The sequence below is a fragment of the Topomyia yanbarensis genome, chromosome 2 (assembly GCF_030247195.1).
Source record: "Topomyia yanbarensis strain Yona2022 chromosome 2, ASM3024719v1, whole genome shotgun sequence".
Lineage (NCBI taxonomy): Eukaryota > Metazoa > Arthropoda > Insecta > Diptera > Culicidae > Topomyia > Topomyia yanbarensis.
The window spans coordinates 40684575-40703741 of NC_080671.1; the positions used below are offsets into that span (position 1 = coordinate 40684575).

General features: G+C 37.8%; 1 protein-coding gene across 1 annotated transcript in view; it reads right to left on the reverse strand.

Annotated features, from left to right (window-relative positions):
- The window catches only part of LOC131683327 (cGMP-dependent protein kinase, isozyme 1), a 118697-nt gene that overhangs the window by 15502 nt on the left and 84028 nt on the right, over positions 1-19167 (reverse strand). The window contains exons 3-8 of the mRNA XM_058965205.1: positions 17820-18053; positions 16873-17246; positions 16526-16806; positions 16288-16457; positions 434-536; positions 15-278 (exon numbers count right to left, since the gene is read on the reverse strand). Of these exons, the coding sequence (XP_058821188.1) occupies positions 15-278; positions 434-536; positions 16288-16457; positions 16526-16806; positions 16873-17246; positions 17820-18053 (1426 nt within the window). The remainder of the gene's footprint in view (positions 1-14; positions 279-433; positions 537-16287; positions 16458-16525; positions 16807-16872; positions 17247-17819; positions 18054-19167) is intronic.

Below are 19167 nucleotides of genomic sequence, written 5' to 3' on the forward strand. Positions count from 1 at the left end.
ATAATCAAACTAACCCGGTTTAACCGCGTCCAACGCGGGCAAATTATTCTCCAAATTGCGGAAAGCCAACACCCGCTCGGCATCACCGTAGTCTTTTTCGTGCAGCTCGCACAGATCTCCGATGTGTTTGGTGAAGGACTCTCGATCCAGCGTGAGACACTCCACTCCCGGCGACATGGCAATAATGTTTGCCGTTCGTTTGTCCTCCTTGATGAGAGCCTTCTCGCCAAAGTACTCGCCGCGACCGAGAATTCTTATCTCCTCCTCGACGGCACACCCTACGCGTGGTTGAGTGGCGTGTGAGCGTGGTGGGTGGTAAAGGGGAACCGAATTGTGGCGAGAGAGAGGGTTATTTTGGTTAATTGCGGGTTACTATGCAGGTATACTTTACGACATTAATGAGACTGTCCAAAAGTGGCTTGTTAGTGCATACCTGGTAAACGCTGCGTGACCTTCACAGTACCCTGGCTGATTAGGAAGAATGTGTCGCCAGCTGCTCCTTGACGGATGATGTACGCTCCAGCTGGGTAGAATTCCTTCACGAGATAAGAAAAGAAAGTAATGATGTACTTTGTACTTTGCATTTTTGTTCTAGATAACCGGAGAACAACTGCCCCATAATCGGATCTGTCCCGGCAAGGTACCGATTCGATTTTTAAAGAGGTGCTTCATATTTTCGTGTTTTAAATTTTTAACCACCTACTGCGATACGATTTCGGTACATAACGCACTAGTGTGTCTAACGACATTTCCGGTTTTGACAATGCACTACACCGGTGTAGTTGGTACTCAACTTATTCAAAATTCAGTGTAATCATTTCATATATTGGTAAATTATAGAAATTTGTAAAAGCACATGAAATGATTCAAAATCGTAAGCTAAATGAATTAAATTAATTTGATGAATAAATAAAACACATGAACCATAAATGGCAATAAAATCAAAATTTCTTATTTTTTCACAATAATCGCTCGTGAGATACACACCCAATATCCATTTCACACATCCGACATAATTTTACGCATGAATAACAATATTAGAGGTTTTAATTTTCGTACCTAGATTTTAATTTTAGCCACCACTTAGAATCAATTATCACCACTCTAAACATTCTGTGATCGAAATTCGTTTAGCCGCACCCTGCATTTCTTCCGCTTATTTGGCTTACTTTCAGTCTTATCCGATATATTTAACTTATCTTCATCAAATATAGAAAAAATAAAATTCATTTTTGGTATTAAAGTAATAAAAAATATGAAATTTCAGTAGATATTTAGCCGCCCCATCGAATAGCGAAAAATAGTCAAAGGGAAGTAATAAAAAAAAATTCGAAACAAATACATAGAAAGGATTTTGGAATTTTCTATTGCTACCTCCATTTTGGAACACCACCAAAAATAGGGTTGGTGTCTACAATTACTTTTGAAGTTTTGGCATGTCGATAGTATCCACAAATTATGGAGTTGCTGTCTTTTGATTTTAAATGCTGTCAAACTGGCATCGTTTTCAAAGACCATCATTGCCAAGATTTACCACAGGGACTGCCAAGCCATGGTTTGGTTTATACCGTGGAATAGGGTGACCATATCAGTAGAGTAAAAACAGTCGAAATTCTCCCTAGATTTGCAGCATTCATTTTTTGGGATCTCTAGGAGCTCTATCAGAGACTAATAGAGACTACCAACTGACGAAAAAACACTCAAAATTCTGTGGTACACTGTGTTCTAGATCTTCAGAAGTCGTAGAAGTATCACGGTCCCTTCATTTCTGTCAACCTTGACAAACCAATCTTTGCATCGAGCTTGCAAAGTTGGTAGCAGGTATTATTTATTGATCGTTGGATGCATCTGTTGTTTACATTCAAAAATGTCTCCGTTTTTCATCTACGCAACACCTTTTAGTTTTTCAACCACAGGTGAAGCAACACTCAATCCGACCAGTTTGATATCTTTCAGGGCCCAGACAGATTAGCATCGTAAGATTTCGCACAACTTCGTTTTTGGATTTTATTTCTTTTACTGTTTCGGCCACTGTGTTGTTTCCTCTCCCGGTTATAATGACAAGCCACTGTTGTTTGAAAACTATGAAACCTTTGCATGTTTCGCATATTGTTTTAAAATATTTTGAAAAACAAAAATTGTCCAGAATTCATCAACCTTTACTTAGGGATGGTTCTGGGAAAGTTGACTGAAAATCGTTTGCGGGGCGTGTGAATCGCAATTGGAAACCGTTAGTTCCATAAAAAGCTCTGTTAGTTCCATAAAAAGCAGCTCTACAACAAACTTTCTCACTGCGCCGTAAACAACAGAGCGCCCAGCAGGAAAAATAAAAACAAGTGATAAAGAAAAGCAAAGCATCCTCGATAATCAACGACATTTCGAGGGACCATCTAGTACTACCTGAGTTAGTTGTGCCACGGAAAACTCGTTAGTCCGCCGTCTCAATTAGTCTCTGACTTTATCACCGAGCACTTCTTTGGATTTACACAAACGTGGTTCTTGCTACACTTATATCAGCGAAAATTTCAAGATATTGTTAGAGGAATCTGCGATCCTCAATTGAGCGGACGAAAGAAAATATTTTGAGATCATCTACGAAGGACCGGAGGGCTGTCTTCAGTATTAAATGCATGCCACTGAAGTAAAGCAGAAACATCAACGATCCCAAGTAGCTTCCCTGGGCTATTCTTGATGTAAAAGTAAATATGAATGCCTAACAGTCTCCATTGAAAACCATTATCTAGATCTGTTAAGACTACCATACTCCTTGTTATGTAGGATACTAAACATGGCAGGTTAGTCTTTGTTCTACGTTCAGACGTGAAGCCATGCTGATTTTTGATTAGGTATGGCTTGCATTTTTCAAGCGAATAACCTGCCACCTAATGATGGATCCACCATTGTATCGTCGCATTGTATTGCTCAACCCTGGCATCGAAGAAGTTCGTCATCGTGGCGCACTCTGCGTCGGCCGGATACAGCAAAATGCCCATATACATATTCCTGGCGCTCCTGAAGAAAAATAAGAGCATCAATGTCAATGCCGGTCAAGCACGAGGTGCTTGCTGGGTGTTGGGGCCTTCATTAACCCATTCATGCCCATGTTGTTTGTGGACAACAACGATTTTAAACAGCTATAACTTTTGTTTGAGGCAAGATTTCTTCACAAAAACAAGTAAGGCTAATATATGTGACTATTGCCTTTCATTTGAGTATTAACAGTTGCAAGGATCAGCTCTAGAACTGAAGTTATTGCAATTAGTCTGATTGAATTCCGATGTAGCAGTGCTGCCTGGGACAGTTTATGTTGATGACGGAAAATGAATTTTTCATATATCTTCGTTATGTTGCAATATTTTTGAAAACTGATAAAACTTATTAATTTAGACTGTCTTTGGCTACATTTGACACATAATTGGACTATTGTAAATATTCTAGAAGAATTGCATTGAGCATTAGAAGGTAAAAATTGAGCAGCTTCAAACACTGCAAGGGAAACATCTATCTTTCTGAAAAAAAGGCTTTTCGTGATTCTTGATCCCACCGTTTTGAAGGAAAAATAGTTTTGAAACCCTACATGCACTAGTAAAAAGTTGGGCATGAAAGGGTTAAACCAATTATTTATTTATTTATTTATTTTGTCTTCGGCATATACCGAGTAATCTCTTAATACTATTGTTAATGTCAATATTAATTTTTTTTTATTGCTAACTTATAACTAGACTTAGTGGTATGGAGGTCATAAACCAGGCACGTAGCCAGAGGGGGGGGGGGGCTAGGGGGCTAAAGCCCCTCCCAAAATTTTTCAAAAATAAATTTAAAAAACCGGCGACTTTTAACAAAATTTGTTGCTCATTTGATTTGAACAAATTATTGAGAAAAAGTTGAAGAAGGCTATTTCTAACCACCGAAGCCAATGGTCACGAAATTCAGTGTGCTTTATGCTTTTGCTCGAGTGCGAAGCGAACGACAAAAACAGTAACTTTTATATTGTGTGCCTTCTCTGAAGAATACAAGAAACTGTTACTTTAATTGTAGCTGTAGTAATCTGTCGAGATTAGGGAGTAGTAGAAGCAAGAATTGGTGCTCCAGCCAAATACGGTGATTATAAAATTATTGATGATTCGCATAGGACAGAGCATTCATAATGTCGAACATTTCTTGAAGGTCTAAATGGAGATTAGACTTTCGGAAGCCGCCTTTATCGAGTTCTACCATGTCAGGCATTTAGCGCTCAACAAATTAGCCCAGACGAAACCATTCATTTCGCACAATGTAAAGCACAAGGTTGTGTGTGACAATGCTTTAATTAAGATCTTTCTGTATATGGACGATGAGAAAATGAATGTTCCGCTACAAGATCGGATACCGCTTACTCGCAGATTAATGTCATTTGGGAGAAACTGAATCTATTTGGAAGGGCAATTATTGAGGGCGAGAAGCAAGGAAGATATTCGCGAACATAAAGGCAGCAACTACGATGATGACACGGAAATGTCTAATAGCGAGATAGAAATGAACAACTCCCCCCCCAAGACATAGTTGGCGAGGAAAAAAACATTTCCTCGCCTCGTAAACAGGTTTCCACGTGCAATGTCTAAGCGCTTGCGCGAGATCTGCAGGACAACCATTTAAACTCGTTATATTATTTTTATTGTTTACATAAGGAAATCTATAAAAGACCCACGACCCCGTTTGTTATTTTTAAATGATAAGTTTTTGAATTGCACACAATTTTGAATTTCTGTATTAGGTCAGTGCACACTGTACACTCTGTTCTCTGTACTGTGCTACATAAAAAGTATTTCAATTTGTCTGAGAACGATTGAGCCGAGAAGAAAATTTTTGTTTCGCGTCATTTTAACGCAATACCATTTTTATTGTCGCTTCATTTCATTGTTACGAGGTATTCGTTCCGCACTAATACACTGTTAATCCGTAAATCCGTGATATCTGCAGCAAACGTTTAAAAGAAAATTCTATTAAAAGTGGACCGGGCAAAAAGTTGTAAAACAATAGGCAATCACGAAGAGGGACTAAAATGTTGGGACTGACTGATTCTATAAGCCAATAAGTTGGGATGAGTTTTGATTTCATGTCTTCAGTATGTGACAGTCTTTCGTTCCATTTTTGCTCGCCATGGAATAAAATGAGAGAGATAATCTTAAAAAAGAGAGAAAAGAGAGGAAAAAATCAACCAATCGAAATCGACTCAAGATCACTCTTCTATCTTTACTATACACTCAACGCGAGTTCTTTCCGAATTGCGCTCTGATCTTCTCATTTCGTCTTCGTTGCGTTAGGTACAACAACTTTAAACTTTTTCCCAAATAGTGGTAAAACAAACATGCAATCAGACAAACATTACAACTATCTTCAAGAAATCATAAATCTGTTCCAATCTTGATGATGATTGAAAAAAAAAAATCAAGAGCTAATTATTTTTATTCATAAACAAACGTATTACTGAACAGATTAGTGTTCACATATTTGTTTAATGAATTGACAAAAAGTTTTGCAAAAGTTTCACAAGAAAAGAATAATTTGCTGTAATTTAAAACCAGACAACTCTAAAAGAAAGCCTCTTCGGCAAATTAGATGCAAGTGCGATGTGTTCTCTTTCATGTGTAGGAAGCAAGTGATGCTGAAATTATTATCTATGTTTATAGTTTTTAGTTATTTTGGTGGTGTCATCAATGTTATATTTACCAAATTTTACGTAAATTAGAAGCATTGACTAATCAGTGCTAAGTAATTTTCTTTCGATTAGTGAATAAATTCTGAGCAGTTTCGTTCAGTAGATTAAATTCTGGGTAGTAGTATTAGTAGATTAAATCGTTGAAATATATATTTGACATTGTCAAAAAACCCACGAATTCCGAAATAAAACCTTCAAATGTTCAAATATAATATTTAGTTAATCTAGGTAATCTTCTCAAGTTACAACGGTTTTGTAAAATTGTTAAAAGTCAATAGAGCTAAGGTATTCTTGCTTTGTAGTGAAATCAGTAGTTTTTTGCACTCACTTTACATTTTGACTTTTACTATAGTTTCAGGGATCTAGGAAAATCAGTCTACGATATTTTTAATTCGTAAGTACAATGATATAAAAAGTACCTAAAAAGAATCTACTTAAATAGATAAAAAGATAGTTACTCTGAGTTGCCTGATAATATTGTAGAAGATAGTCTTTAACCCATTCCCTATGAGAGTCAAATGAAAAACATGTGTTTTTCTCAGGATTGTTTTGATTATGACATGATCAGTATCATTTAAATTGAAAATTTCATAAAGTCGAGTTAACGCAAACTTCGGATGAAGTCACAGAACTAGTAATAGTAGAAAGACGCCTGATCATGAAAATAGGAGTTGCACCTATTTTCTGCACCTACAAATCGCCTGCCTTATCAGAATATTTGAAGCTAATTTCAACATTCACTTTGTTCGGACATTCTTTGCAACGGTAAACTTTGATTTCACACTGATATATTCCTATTCATTGGGACAACCTTGACGTTGGTTTCGTTCTCCTGATCAGCAAATGCGTGTAAAGTTTCGTGAGACGGATTTTTGGATATTTTTTACTCATTCCAATTTAGCGTCATCTACAAATTGTAAAGGTGTAGCACTTTCAAGCAGCGTAGCATGCAGCGTAGCATTTTCAAGCAGCCCTAAATACTTTGGCCTCTTAAATATTCATTTTTGTAACTAGAGAAATTTCTAATTTGTAAATTAAAAATAATCAAATTTAATTCGTCGATGCACTATGGCCTTTCTTGTAACAGACAACATATTATTAGGGTTTTTAGTGTCTATTGTCTTAGTTTCGGAATTTTTTTCACTAAGAACTTTTCATAATTACGTTCAGTTTCCAGTGATTATTTCAAGTCATCAGAATTAATACATTTGTGTAATAATTTTTAAGCCCCTCCCGAAACAAAATCCTGGCTACGGGCCTGTCATAAGCTAAAGTAATTTCGTTGAGTTTACTACGACATCTGCCCACCTGATTATTCTGCCCATAAGCTCTACGGTGTTTAGGATTCAACAGAGGTGGACGATTCCTTATACCACGAGGAGGAACAAACAAATTGATCCTACAAAGAATGTCGGGACAGTCAATATTGCTCGATAACACATTGTAGATGAACATTGTTTGCAAGAAAGTGCGGCGAGACTCTAACGTTGGCAAATCTAGCATCTATTATTATACGGCGGAAGGCGAATAGGGTCGTTCCAAGACAGTTTTTTGAGAGCAAATCATACAAAGCTTCTCTGAACACGGTCCAACTGCGTACTCTAAGGTGCTCCGGACCAGTGCGCAGTATATAGATTTCGGCGCGTAGTAACCAACTATGTTCCGTTTCAGAAAGCCTAGTGTTGCAAAAGCCTTCGCCGTTGTTACAGTGGTCGGCGAAGCAAAGGTTTCTGTCGAACAACATTACCAAGTCACGGATGATGACACAGGCTTAAAGGGTATATTCGCAACGCCTTACAATAGCCAAGCGCCCGAAACTTATCACCATACATTTATCGACGTTGATCTGCATGTAAGTAGTATTTTGTATAGATCATCTTGAAGCACAGCAGAGTCGAGTACTGAAGCAATTTAATTAAAGATTTTCATATCATCAGCGTACAGTAGTTTTCCAGAATTGATGCGGGTGCAGAGATCGTTGATGAATAAGAGAAAGATCAGTGACCCAAGGTGACTTCCTTGAGGCACACTGATTGGCGTTTCGAACGTGCGGTACTAACGAAAGCGGATCGCTCGGAGAGGTAGGAATGCAGCCATCTGGTTACCCATCCAAAAAAACCTAATCACTCCAGTTTCAAAACAGCAACGTCAAGAATGTCGAGGGATTATTTCGAAGGTTGATCGATATTCCACCACGGAAACTTATAATCTGCTTTTCTGCTGACACGTTTTTAACAACATTGCGGCGAAGAATCTCCTATATTGACTCGTAGAATGCAGAACTGGCTGATCTAAATCTTTTTTATCCAGCATATCTCGTCAATTGACTGCACCAATGGCCATTGAGACTTCATCAAGGTTGCGTCGAGTAAAGTCAAAGTTTAGATCGTCGTTGATTGCATTAAAAGCGTCACTACCATCAGAACGCGTGTCAAATCTTAGAACGAAGGGTTTATGGTGAGAGTCTACTTTCAGTCAGTTCAAACACGTCCGTGTCGTTGACGAAGGGTAAATCAAGGGTCCGTCCATTCACATTGCTAAGAGAGCAGATTTCATACAAACCACCAGCGACCAGCGTTTCCGTGATAGCCGATGTTGCATTTTTAGGAATGTAGCCCTTGAGATCGTCATCGAAAATCCACCGAAGATGAGGGAGGTTGTAATCGCCTACAACAAGTACATTGTCTTGGCGGTTGGTCTTCTTAAGAATATTTTGGACCGCAGAGGAGTGAAAGTTGTACATGTCAAGATCGCTGTTATCGCTGGTATCCGATAAATGCAGCAAACATATTAAGTTCGGCCTTTAGTATAGTTCCAGTTAGGTTTTTCTTTATCGCTATAAGAACACCACCTCCGCGGCTTAGATGAGTAGTAGAAGAGTGGATGCGATCGCATCGGTAGATTGCGTAGTTCGTCGATAGCTAAGCGTTTAATATATCATCACATAGCCAGGTTTGGAAGAGAACGATAATATCGTAGTCGTAGAAAGTGAGGGTAAGCAAGAAGGGCTGGAAATCATGTGTTGTATGCGACGATGTGCTAAAGGAAGCGGAGTATCATTTAAAGCAGCATACTCGCCTGAGGAGGGAGTTCGGAAGACCTCCGAACGCAAGGCTGGGATGGTTGAACTGGTCGCTGGCTGGTAGCGCGACTACGTCGAAGTGCTCGGAGGCTTCCGTAGTACTGTATAACGGGAGTCCCGGTGATGGCAGCGCAGCGTGAGTTTGTAGATGTAGTATCGAAGGACGATGTCGTGTTCTGGCCGGATCTGGCCTCAGCACGTTATGCTAAGCAGTCGCTGGAGGAGATGGAGCGTTCCCCAGCTGCATCGCATTGAAAAATTCCGGCTGAACCTGACGTGGAGGAACAATTCGAAAAATTTCGTGGCGAAAACAGAAAATGGACTGATCAATAAGGCGACCAGAGAGACGAAGAAAATGCCAACATTTTCTTTTCGACAGCTATCTCGGACAAACGGAAAGCACATAATACCTCAATGCTCATGGTCTGTTTGAAATGGGTTCAACCCATGAAAACACTCTTACCGTTGGCTGTAGCTCTCATATAAAAACCGTATTTTGGTATATTTATGGGTCATAGAAACCATTTCATTGTTTCATCCGACGATAATCTTTTTCTAATAGAAGCGATATTACTAGCCCGATGAATTTATTGCACGATAGTTATTCATGTCTTGCTTATTGGAAACATGTTCGCAGATTTCCAAAAATATGAAAGAAAGCCACTGGCAAGAGATGCTTGATGATCTGAAAAACCGCAAGAAGCAGAGTCACAAAACATAAGGGAATCCGTCGAGTTCCGGATTGAAAAACGATTGAAACCGAGCAGAAACTCTGGTAATCATCGTTTCATCGACATTGATAGCGCCCAGAGTTTAGCACACAACCGAAAACGGTTTGATTTGTTAGTACAATAGGGAAATCGGTGTCGCGTTCCTTCATATCTGAGCTGACCTTAAAAAGGCGACATCGGCGTACGCTTTTGTGGGGCGGTAAAATCCACGTTTCCAACACGTTTCGGAAAAATAAAATTTTTAATTTCTAAGATCAACTGAGGCACAACTCCCCGACTACATACGGGGAATGAGCCATTTAAGCCAATATATTCTGATTCCTGAACAGTACACAAACCCTTATGAACCAACCATGGCAACTGTCAAAAATATCAACATCAGTGACTAAGTATGCTCGTAGATCTAATTTTCTTGCCCATGTGTGGAAGTTTTTTGGCTGTTCCAGTGACGAGTATTTCTATATTTCGTTGATTCATCTTGATATTTAGAATGTTTTTCGCTACCTGACTGGAAAACGATGGAACATCTGTAACCACTAACTACTTAATGTAAATTTAATTAAAAAGTGTTAATTGCGAATAAGGTGGACGTCCCATTATTGGAGACGGTGTCTAACTTTTGTATGTAGCTGCTAAACATATTCGTAGAATCTGCTTCAAGTGATATCAATGTATAAACAGTACCGTCGTTACGCATGGGCACACTGGGCCAGGCGCCCGGGAATTTTGAAGACCTCGCACTGAGGATGGATACAATCCATACTAACTTTAGAGTTCGAAAAAAAATATTTGTAATTTCAGTGCGTTGCTAAAAATGGCAGAAATTTGAATTGAAAGTCGTTATTTTATCTATATTCCAATGCCTCATATCATGCCAAATGATACTAGCGGCAGGCAACGCATTACAGCAAGGTCAGCATGGCGTTGAAACAATTCAAGCGTCGCACAAATATTTCGGTTCAAATTTCATTTTATTTGGAGAAAAAACTATGAGTGTTTTGGACTATAAATATACAAAGTTCGGAAGGGACCGAACCGTAGCGCCAACAAATCTGCGTCTGGCAAGCGTTCTGCAGATGTAGCAAAATGATTCAGGTTTTTATCACATTTGGGATCGATAACGGACAAATCTACAAAAGTAAAACCCTTGAAATTCTGCTCTTTCACTATGCCTTGACACTTTTCAATTTGTACGGAACCACTATGGTTAAAATAGTTATGGAATTTTCGTTTCGCCTTCATCTCATCAGAATCCGACACTGACTTAGTGTCATGATTAAACAAGCTCGCCGAATTGACGCTAGTTTCAAAAAACGAAAACACTGCTTGAATGGCAGGCGTCCAAACAGGGGCTAACAATCATTTTGCATTTTTTTACAGAAAATGGAAAAAATCCGCATTTACAAATTAACATTGGTTTTATTGTTAAAATACATGGATTACTCATAAATCCATTGACTCATGTTGTCTACAACAAATAAGATCATCACATTTACTACTTTTCAATTCATAAACAAAATTCCTACTATTTGCTGTAAAAATTCAATTTTCTTTTTGAATACGATTCTAAATGCTATTTCAAAGGAAAGCGCAAATAACGAAAATTATGAAAAATCTAAAAGTTTCCGAGATATTGTAAATTTTGTTTCAACAAAAACAATCATTAATCGTTTTTCCATCAAGAGAAATAAATTTTTAACATAAAATTTTCTTTTAACATCTAGGCGATGTTGGGAACAAAACTTCGAGAAACAATGAATATTTGATTCATGTACAGTCGGTTGTATGGGAAAACTCCAAAATGATTCAAACTAGCGGGCACAGCACTTTTTGAATTCCTTTTGTGGTACCAAATGCCTGTGCAAAATTTGGTAGCGATTGGTTGCTTCCCTGGTTTGAGCATTGCGCAGTTTGTATGGTATTTTGTATGGAGTATTTCTCACTTATTTCAGTTTAAAGTATCGGTGTCGGTGGCGTACTGACAGTGTTGGAAGAAATAATGAATTTCTGCATTTGGATTGAATTAACAGTTTTAAAATCGATATTAACTATTTTTTGAAAACTTGTAGCCAGTAACCGTTTTGGACAAAGTTGTCAACCAAGGTTTAAACTATAGTTTTATAAAACTGGTTTTTCATGTTGAGTGAAATAGCAATCTTTATTAACATAAATGCAAAATAATTGATTTTCCCATTTAAAATCCCATACAAACCTTGAATGCAATGCGCAAACCCGGAAAGCAACCGACTGCTCCCAAATTTTGCACATGCATTTGGGACTACAAAAGAAACTCAAAAAGTGCTGTCTAGTCTAGTCTAGTCTAGTCTACACATACACAGCCAATACATGTAGGGATCCTGGAAAATTGCAGACGTTCGTGCACAATTTTTCTTGTTATTATTAATATTTGTGGCACATATTGAATATGACACAAGCATTAAAGCGGCCAGGCCAACTGTGCAGCGTACAAAATAAAGATGATTCAAAATTATACGGCAATCAAATTATTCAATTAATGAATAATTTAATCAACGGATTATTTTGAAACCTGAATAAGGAAGAAACGTGGACAACCGTACACAACCGTTTCAATTTGATGGGGGTCTAATAAATCGTTGGGAGTGACTTTGCTAAGAGGGTTAATGTCACTCCTTTGGTTCCTGGGATGGGACAGAGGTATTTAGCCCTGTCATGGCTAATAAGCCAGGTTATAGCGCCTTTACTCGCTCTAAAAAGAAACTCAAAAAGTGCTGTGCTGAAAAAGCCACTCTAATATACAGAGTATGATGTTTAAACTGTATAGTTTTATCATATTTTTGTTTTTTTTTCATGTACCTTTCAAATGGCTTACAATATCGCCTTAATGTTAGAAGAAAAGTAACAGAAAATTTTATGTTGGAGTCGTGATCTACATAACCTCAAATATACAAATTTTATACGCATTTTGAAAAACTGAATGTTCTTTATGGATTAACACGAACAAATTATGGAAACAAAATTTAGAACCTCTTGAAGACGGCTATAGTTTGGAAATTTTTTTGATATGAACATTTTGATTTAAAATACAAATACTGTAAGAAAGATGCAAGGGAACATGGGGAGACTTGACCAAGTGCGAGATTCAACAATTTTCAATATCGTGTTCTATTTGGTTCCTAATTTTTTTTGTGTGTTTTATAGTTGTTTTGATCTCATAAGGTAATTCTAAAAGTTTGGAGTGAAAAATCCTTTCCGCATAGAAAATATTCCGTAATTCATGAATTTGCGTTAAATGATTTGATTTTTTATCAAACTTTGTATGGACATGTCTACTAGATCATAATTAATCTTTTTATAGAACTGCAGTTAAATTATCGGAATATTGGAATAGTTATTTATAAAATTGACATGGCATTGAACTTAAGAACTAAGACTTAACCAAGATTTTATGGGTAGACTTGACCAAGTGGCAATAAGCTGAAGAAAGATATATAATTTCTGATATTTACTATTCTGTTGGACCTACTGTTAATGTTAATCAAAAAATCTCACCTTTAACTCCAGTCTATATCTTTATAGTACTAGTCAAATATTTACAGTTATACGGCTGATTTCGTGATATATGAACATGCAATGTAATCAGCATAGTTAATCCCAAAAAGAAAATGCATTAAAAAAATCAAAATTCATGAAATACAATCGTTTTGTATTGTTTCTTATTATTAAAAACCCCGATAATATGAAAAAAATGATTACAGCATGTTTTGTGCCATTATTTTTGTTCTGATGATTCAAAATTCTATTTATCAAGCCTTGGTCAAGTCTTTTATAACTTTTGAAAATGTAAATTAACAATTCAGAAAAAAAATCATGCAATTCTAAAGAAAAACTTTTGCACATTACATTTAAATAAGTTTTGGAGGAGTGAATTTTTTAGAGATTTACGTAGGTTTAACTGAAAACCTGGTCCAATCTCCCCATGTTCCCCTATTCTTGAATGCAAATAATATGGTTTGAAACAATATTGTAAAATTTCTTATTGGTAGCTTCTCCATGATCCGAATACACTGAAAAAAATCTTCCGTGATAAAAACGATAAACATTTGATTGTTGATGATGATGTTGATGGAAAAACACGAAAAACTTTCGTTAAATGTATTTTGATTTGAAATGACATTTTCATATCCTCTGATAAAGTTGAACCTTTTCTGACCATTCGCAACAAATTGAAAAAAAACATGTTTAAAGTTATTGTTAGAAAACTTTAACTGATAAGTTATACATGTCGTTAGAAACAGGCTTAAAATCTTGCGAACTAATCTTTTGTCTTCTGCTGGCAGGAGTCAACATTAAGCAGCACTACTGTGAGTCGCTCAAGTCTACCAACATGTCACACAACAAAGACAGACTTGTTTCTCTTTACCATGAGAACCGACAAACGAGAAGTCATGGAAGCCTGTCGACGATTCACAGCCTTCACCTTACACACAGTAGCAAATCCGCTACCCGCTACTCACAACCACCACCTTAAGTCACGCAATGGCAATAGTCAAATAAAAATCTATCCCGGCATTCGAAAGGCAAATCAGAGATGAACAGCAGCATTTCATTGATGCTGTGACGCGTCGACAGGTTATCCGTGGTGATCTTGCGTGACTTCTCTTTTGTCGGTTCTCATAGTAAGGAGAGATAAGTCTGTCTTTGCCGTGAGACATGTTGGTAGACTTGAGCGATTCGTAATGCTGCCTAAGCTCGATCCCTGCCAGCAGAAGACAAAAGAGTAGTCCGTAAGATTTTGATGCTGTTTCTAATGACCCTGCCACTTCTAGTTTTCCGATCTGTATATTTCACAACCTTGCTCTCACTTGAGTACTATGGCTCTAAATTTTCATAACTCTCCCTACTCAGTAATCTCTATCTAATTGAATGTCGTTAAAAAGTAAAACAAAACTCAACTATTTTCAGTACTACTATTTTTTTAACTTATTCTCGGACAGTTTTGTTGTACAAAATAAGGTTTTAAACAACATTTTTTTGAAAGAAAAAAACAAAAACTTCTACGCCCTTTTGAAAAAGTGCTCATGTGTCAAAATGTTCTAATTGCCAGATTATAGAAATTTATAAATCGAAAACAACTGCAAAGTTTTGTTCGAATCAGCAATGGTCAGATTTTTTGGTCGGCAGGAATCAGGAATCAGAATATATTGGCTCAAATGGCACGTTTCCCGTACATAGTCGGGGATTTGTGCCTAAGTTTTGTTCGAATCAGCAATGATCAGATTTTTTGGTCATGAAATCCCTCTGTTTAAGGAATAATTTCAACTTATGTTTAATGAACACAAATTGAGCTATGATTTCATTTTAAATTCCATATTAAATTAGCTCTAAAACCTGGGAAAATGTTCCAAACCTTTAGGCACAAAAAGTAGTAAAAATACGAAAGTGAATCCATTGAATTTCATCGTTCATTGAATAAATTAGTCAGTGATTCATTGCGAAGGAGTGCATAACCGCAGACTGAGAGTGTATTGGTAACAAATCACAACGGAGGATGTTACCCTCTAAATAACCATTTGTGGTAATATCATTTATGGAGAAACACACCTACACCACACTTTTTTGCTTTTGCAGATCTTCGTAACCTGTGATAATCCAACAGATGAGTCTTCGAACTTGTTCGAGGCTGTCTCTACTGATAGTTTGGATATTACCAAATAACAACACAAAGTAACCTACAACACAGCAACACAACTAAGACAACTAACAGTTTTTTACCAAATGTTCCTCCTTAGGGTGAAATATAGCATAGTGCTTTCGCATAGGCCTGCTAAGCCAAGACAAGTTTTGGTTTCAATGTGTCTCATCGGCATAAACTGAACTTCTGCTCGAACGGGACATCACGTTTGATCAGTCGTTCGATTGAAACACAAAGTGTGTTTTAGTTTTAAGGGATTTGCGTCAAGCCGGCGCTAATCTATTCCGACAATAAGTTAGTGTTGGTTTCTGATGAGGCGAAGCCGAAACGCAACACAGTATGAAATAAGGATTTGTGCCCTGTACAAAGACTGGTTTTTACCAACAAATTTTCACCCTAGCGAGAAATTTTGGTTTTTACCAAATTTTCCTCCTTAGGGTGAAATATAGCATAGAGCTAACAGTAATCAAATCAATCATCAAATCATCATTTGATCCGGATGTACCGTTTGCGCAGCATGTGAAAGACTTTGCAGCGAAAATGATCAATCACCCTGTAGGTGTACTAGTGTTGCGCAACCCGTCCGCCAAAAACCAACTTCTAAAGGGATGATCCATAAATGACGTAGCATTTTTTGAGTGATTTTTAACACCCCCCTCCCCCATCATCAAATCGTCATTTGTGTGACAGGACTAAGCTAGCGCTGAATTGACACTAGCTCCAACAAAACAAACACTATTTGTGTTTCTGAGCAAACTTCTAGGGAGAAAAATGCTTTAATCTACAAAATTAGTTGTATAAGTATATTGATGTTCTGTGAATTCGAGCAAATGAGAAGCCCATAAAACCCCATGCTAGTGATCCACAATCACATCAATTGCTTTTTGTTTGAAATGGGTTCCATTCCTAAAAACACCATCGTTGCGGTCCGATCGATATTGTATAAAAACCATGTTTTAGAGCATTTGTGGATTATGGTACGGACTGTGTGTGTAGTCATACCGTCATGTTTGAAAAAAATTAAGATCTCTATTGGTACAACTCGGTAATATTTGAAGCTGGGAATGACTTAAATTTAAATGAAATAAAAAAAACCACTCACCACTTCTAACACGTCAGCAATTTTGGTAAGTACATCGTTGCTTAGATTCTTCAACAGCGGCACCGACCGCAGAAAGTTTACATTTTCCTCAATCCGCTGCATTCCGGTTCGCATCATAATCTGCTGAAAAACCCGTCGATCCAGAACCCATACTCGGGAATCACACAAAACTGTTTTAATAAAATCAAACCATCAAAAAGTGTTATTGTCACAAATCCCTTCCCTCAATCTTTCCTACCTCTAATCGAAGCCGTCCGGGTGCAATTGTACAGAATAGCCAGCTCTCCGAACGCCTTCCCGGGACCCATCAATCCTAGAAACCGACCATCTTTCAGCACCTCAAACTCTCCAGCGGCCGAAACGTACAGGTGGGATCCCGCCTGACCCTCGTGGATCACGTACTCGCCACTGTGGTACTCGCGACTGTACATCGAATCAACAATTTCGCGAATTTGCAGCGAATCGATGTTTTTGAAGAAATCATTCTCCAAAATTGCGTCCTTGATGAGCTGTTTAGCGCTACGTTTGGGAAATTAATTAACTATAAAAGAAAATACTTCGATAATTGATTGATTCAAATCTCACCTATAATCCTTTTCGTATTTAGGAATCTTAATATCAGACGGGTTGCCCATCAGTTCGCAGCTTTCCCCGGAGACACCCTGCTTCTTCATTGCCATCAGCGTGGCTCCCTTGTTTTTGTTGTAGTTAAAGGTACTGCTCGGAGAACCACTTGTGCCATTGCTATCGTTGTTGGAATGAACCAAATTGAAACCCTTCCCGGAGATACGATACAGTTCCGACATGGGCAGCTGCTGTCCGGCCATAACGTAGTTGGTCTGAATACTGGACAGCAGATCGCCCTCGACAACATGATGAATTTTAGCGTTGAGCGCCGACGTCGAATTCTCCTGCTGTGGCAGATGCATGCTGGTTGTTGTTGTTTGCTGGAGGACGCTCTAATGAAGCAGGAAGAGAATCGAAAGTAAAACAACGTCAGTGAACTAACAGTCGTAAAACTCAACTTTAATCATTTTGAAATTATTCATTCCTGGCACGCGACTTGTATGAAGTCGCGTGCCTCTAGCCGCCACTAGTAGACCTTGACAAGTGACAGTGTATGATTGACTCCATCGGTGTAATTGCGAGGGTGATTCAAGGTAGTTGCTGGTCAGTTTTAGAATTACGCTGTTTCTCTTCAGTAAATTTTGGTGCATCCCCTATGGCGCGCGTAATATTCTTTCCGGCGGTAAAAGCACCTTTGCTGGTCAAAGTAACCTCAAATACGTGATTAAGGCTCAATTTTCATTACTAATCACAATACTGCCAAAATCAACCACTTTAAAAAATAATTAACTTATCCTCGGTGCTTCAAAAGACATTGCAACGACACTCTTCTAAGAATAGGTTTTAGCATCGTTCTGTTAAAAGCATCCGACCAGTTTACGGTGCATTTAAAAATCAAATATTCATCAATCCCTGCCCAAATTGGTCGCCTTATCGGTGCGATAATGACTCCACGTGACACTTACTTTTAGTTTATCGATCTCTCGCTTTAGTTTGCTAATTTCTTCATCGCGAGTATTCAGCAGCTGCCGCAGTCCAACGATTTCCTCTTCCAGCGTTTTGCGGTTGTCACCGGACAGCGTCGGTGTGCTTCCGTACGACTGAAAGCTGTCCGAGTTGCTGGCGGGTGGAATGGATTTCCGCCGCCCATTCGCTAGGACCGTTCGTTTGCCGTACAGTAGTTTTGAGTTTTTGCGGATCTGCCGGAGAGAATCAAAGGAAGGTATGTTAATATTGCATCATTTTTGTTACTGTAGAAGTGTAAATTAGTTAAATGAATTGGCTTGTAAGAGAATATTTATATTGCATTATGATAATGAAGTATGAAGCTCTTCTGACTCACGCACTCACTTCAGCGGATTATACAAAATATCAATGTCCTATGGGCTGCCCGATCAGAATGCTAAAACAAAATTATAACAGAAAACAAGTTTGGTAGTAAGCTGTGACGTAAATTTGTTCTAGTTAGTAACCGAATATTCTAACAAGTAACAACGTGAGATATAGCTTTGCAATCTTTTTATTATGTGCTGCTGATCGAGTATATCATTTTGGCCTCAAACCAAATTTATCCTATTCGCAAAATAGGGATTAAACCTCATTTCGTGCAGTTTACAAGCCTTATTAATGAAATTATGAGTGTTTCCACAATGTTTTGATTTTGATTATAATGCATTTACTATCGGATTTACTGGTAGAGTAATACGATTAATGTTCATGATTCCAGGATCTTAGTCTCGATTTTGAGTAACTTTTCTTCATGTTTTCGTAATATTTTATTTTTATTATGATTCGAATTTTTCGTGGAGAGCAATGTGATTTATTTTCATGGTTTCGAGAGCTTATTCAAAATTTTTGTAAATTTTATGTACGTTATCGTGATATTTTATTCACGAGTTTGTTATCTGGTTTTTCCTGTCTGAATAATTTGATTTATGTTCATAATTTCGGGACCGTGGTCAATATTTTCGTAATTTCAACTCGCGTTACCGTGATATTCTTGAGCGTACTATCGGATTTTTTTAGCGCGGTGTTCCGTGGGAAGATGAATTAGATCATGAAAGTGTAACTGATCGGCAGTATTTTATGGTTTTGTGAACTATTTTACGAACATAAATTGTGACGCTCTAATAGATTGTTGCCGCTCAGCGCAGTTTTTGTTTTCTTCCCTGGCATCAAATTGAATCTTATCAACTCATTCGAGGGCCTAACACTTTTCTTATACAAGGATTAATCTCACGTGCTCAAACTCAAGTTCAAAAGATTTTTGGTTTTCTCAATAGAAAGGTATAGCAATTGCACTGAAAATCGATT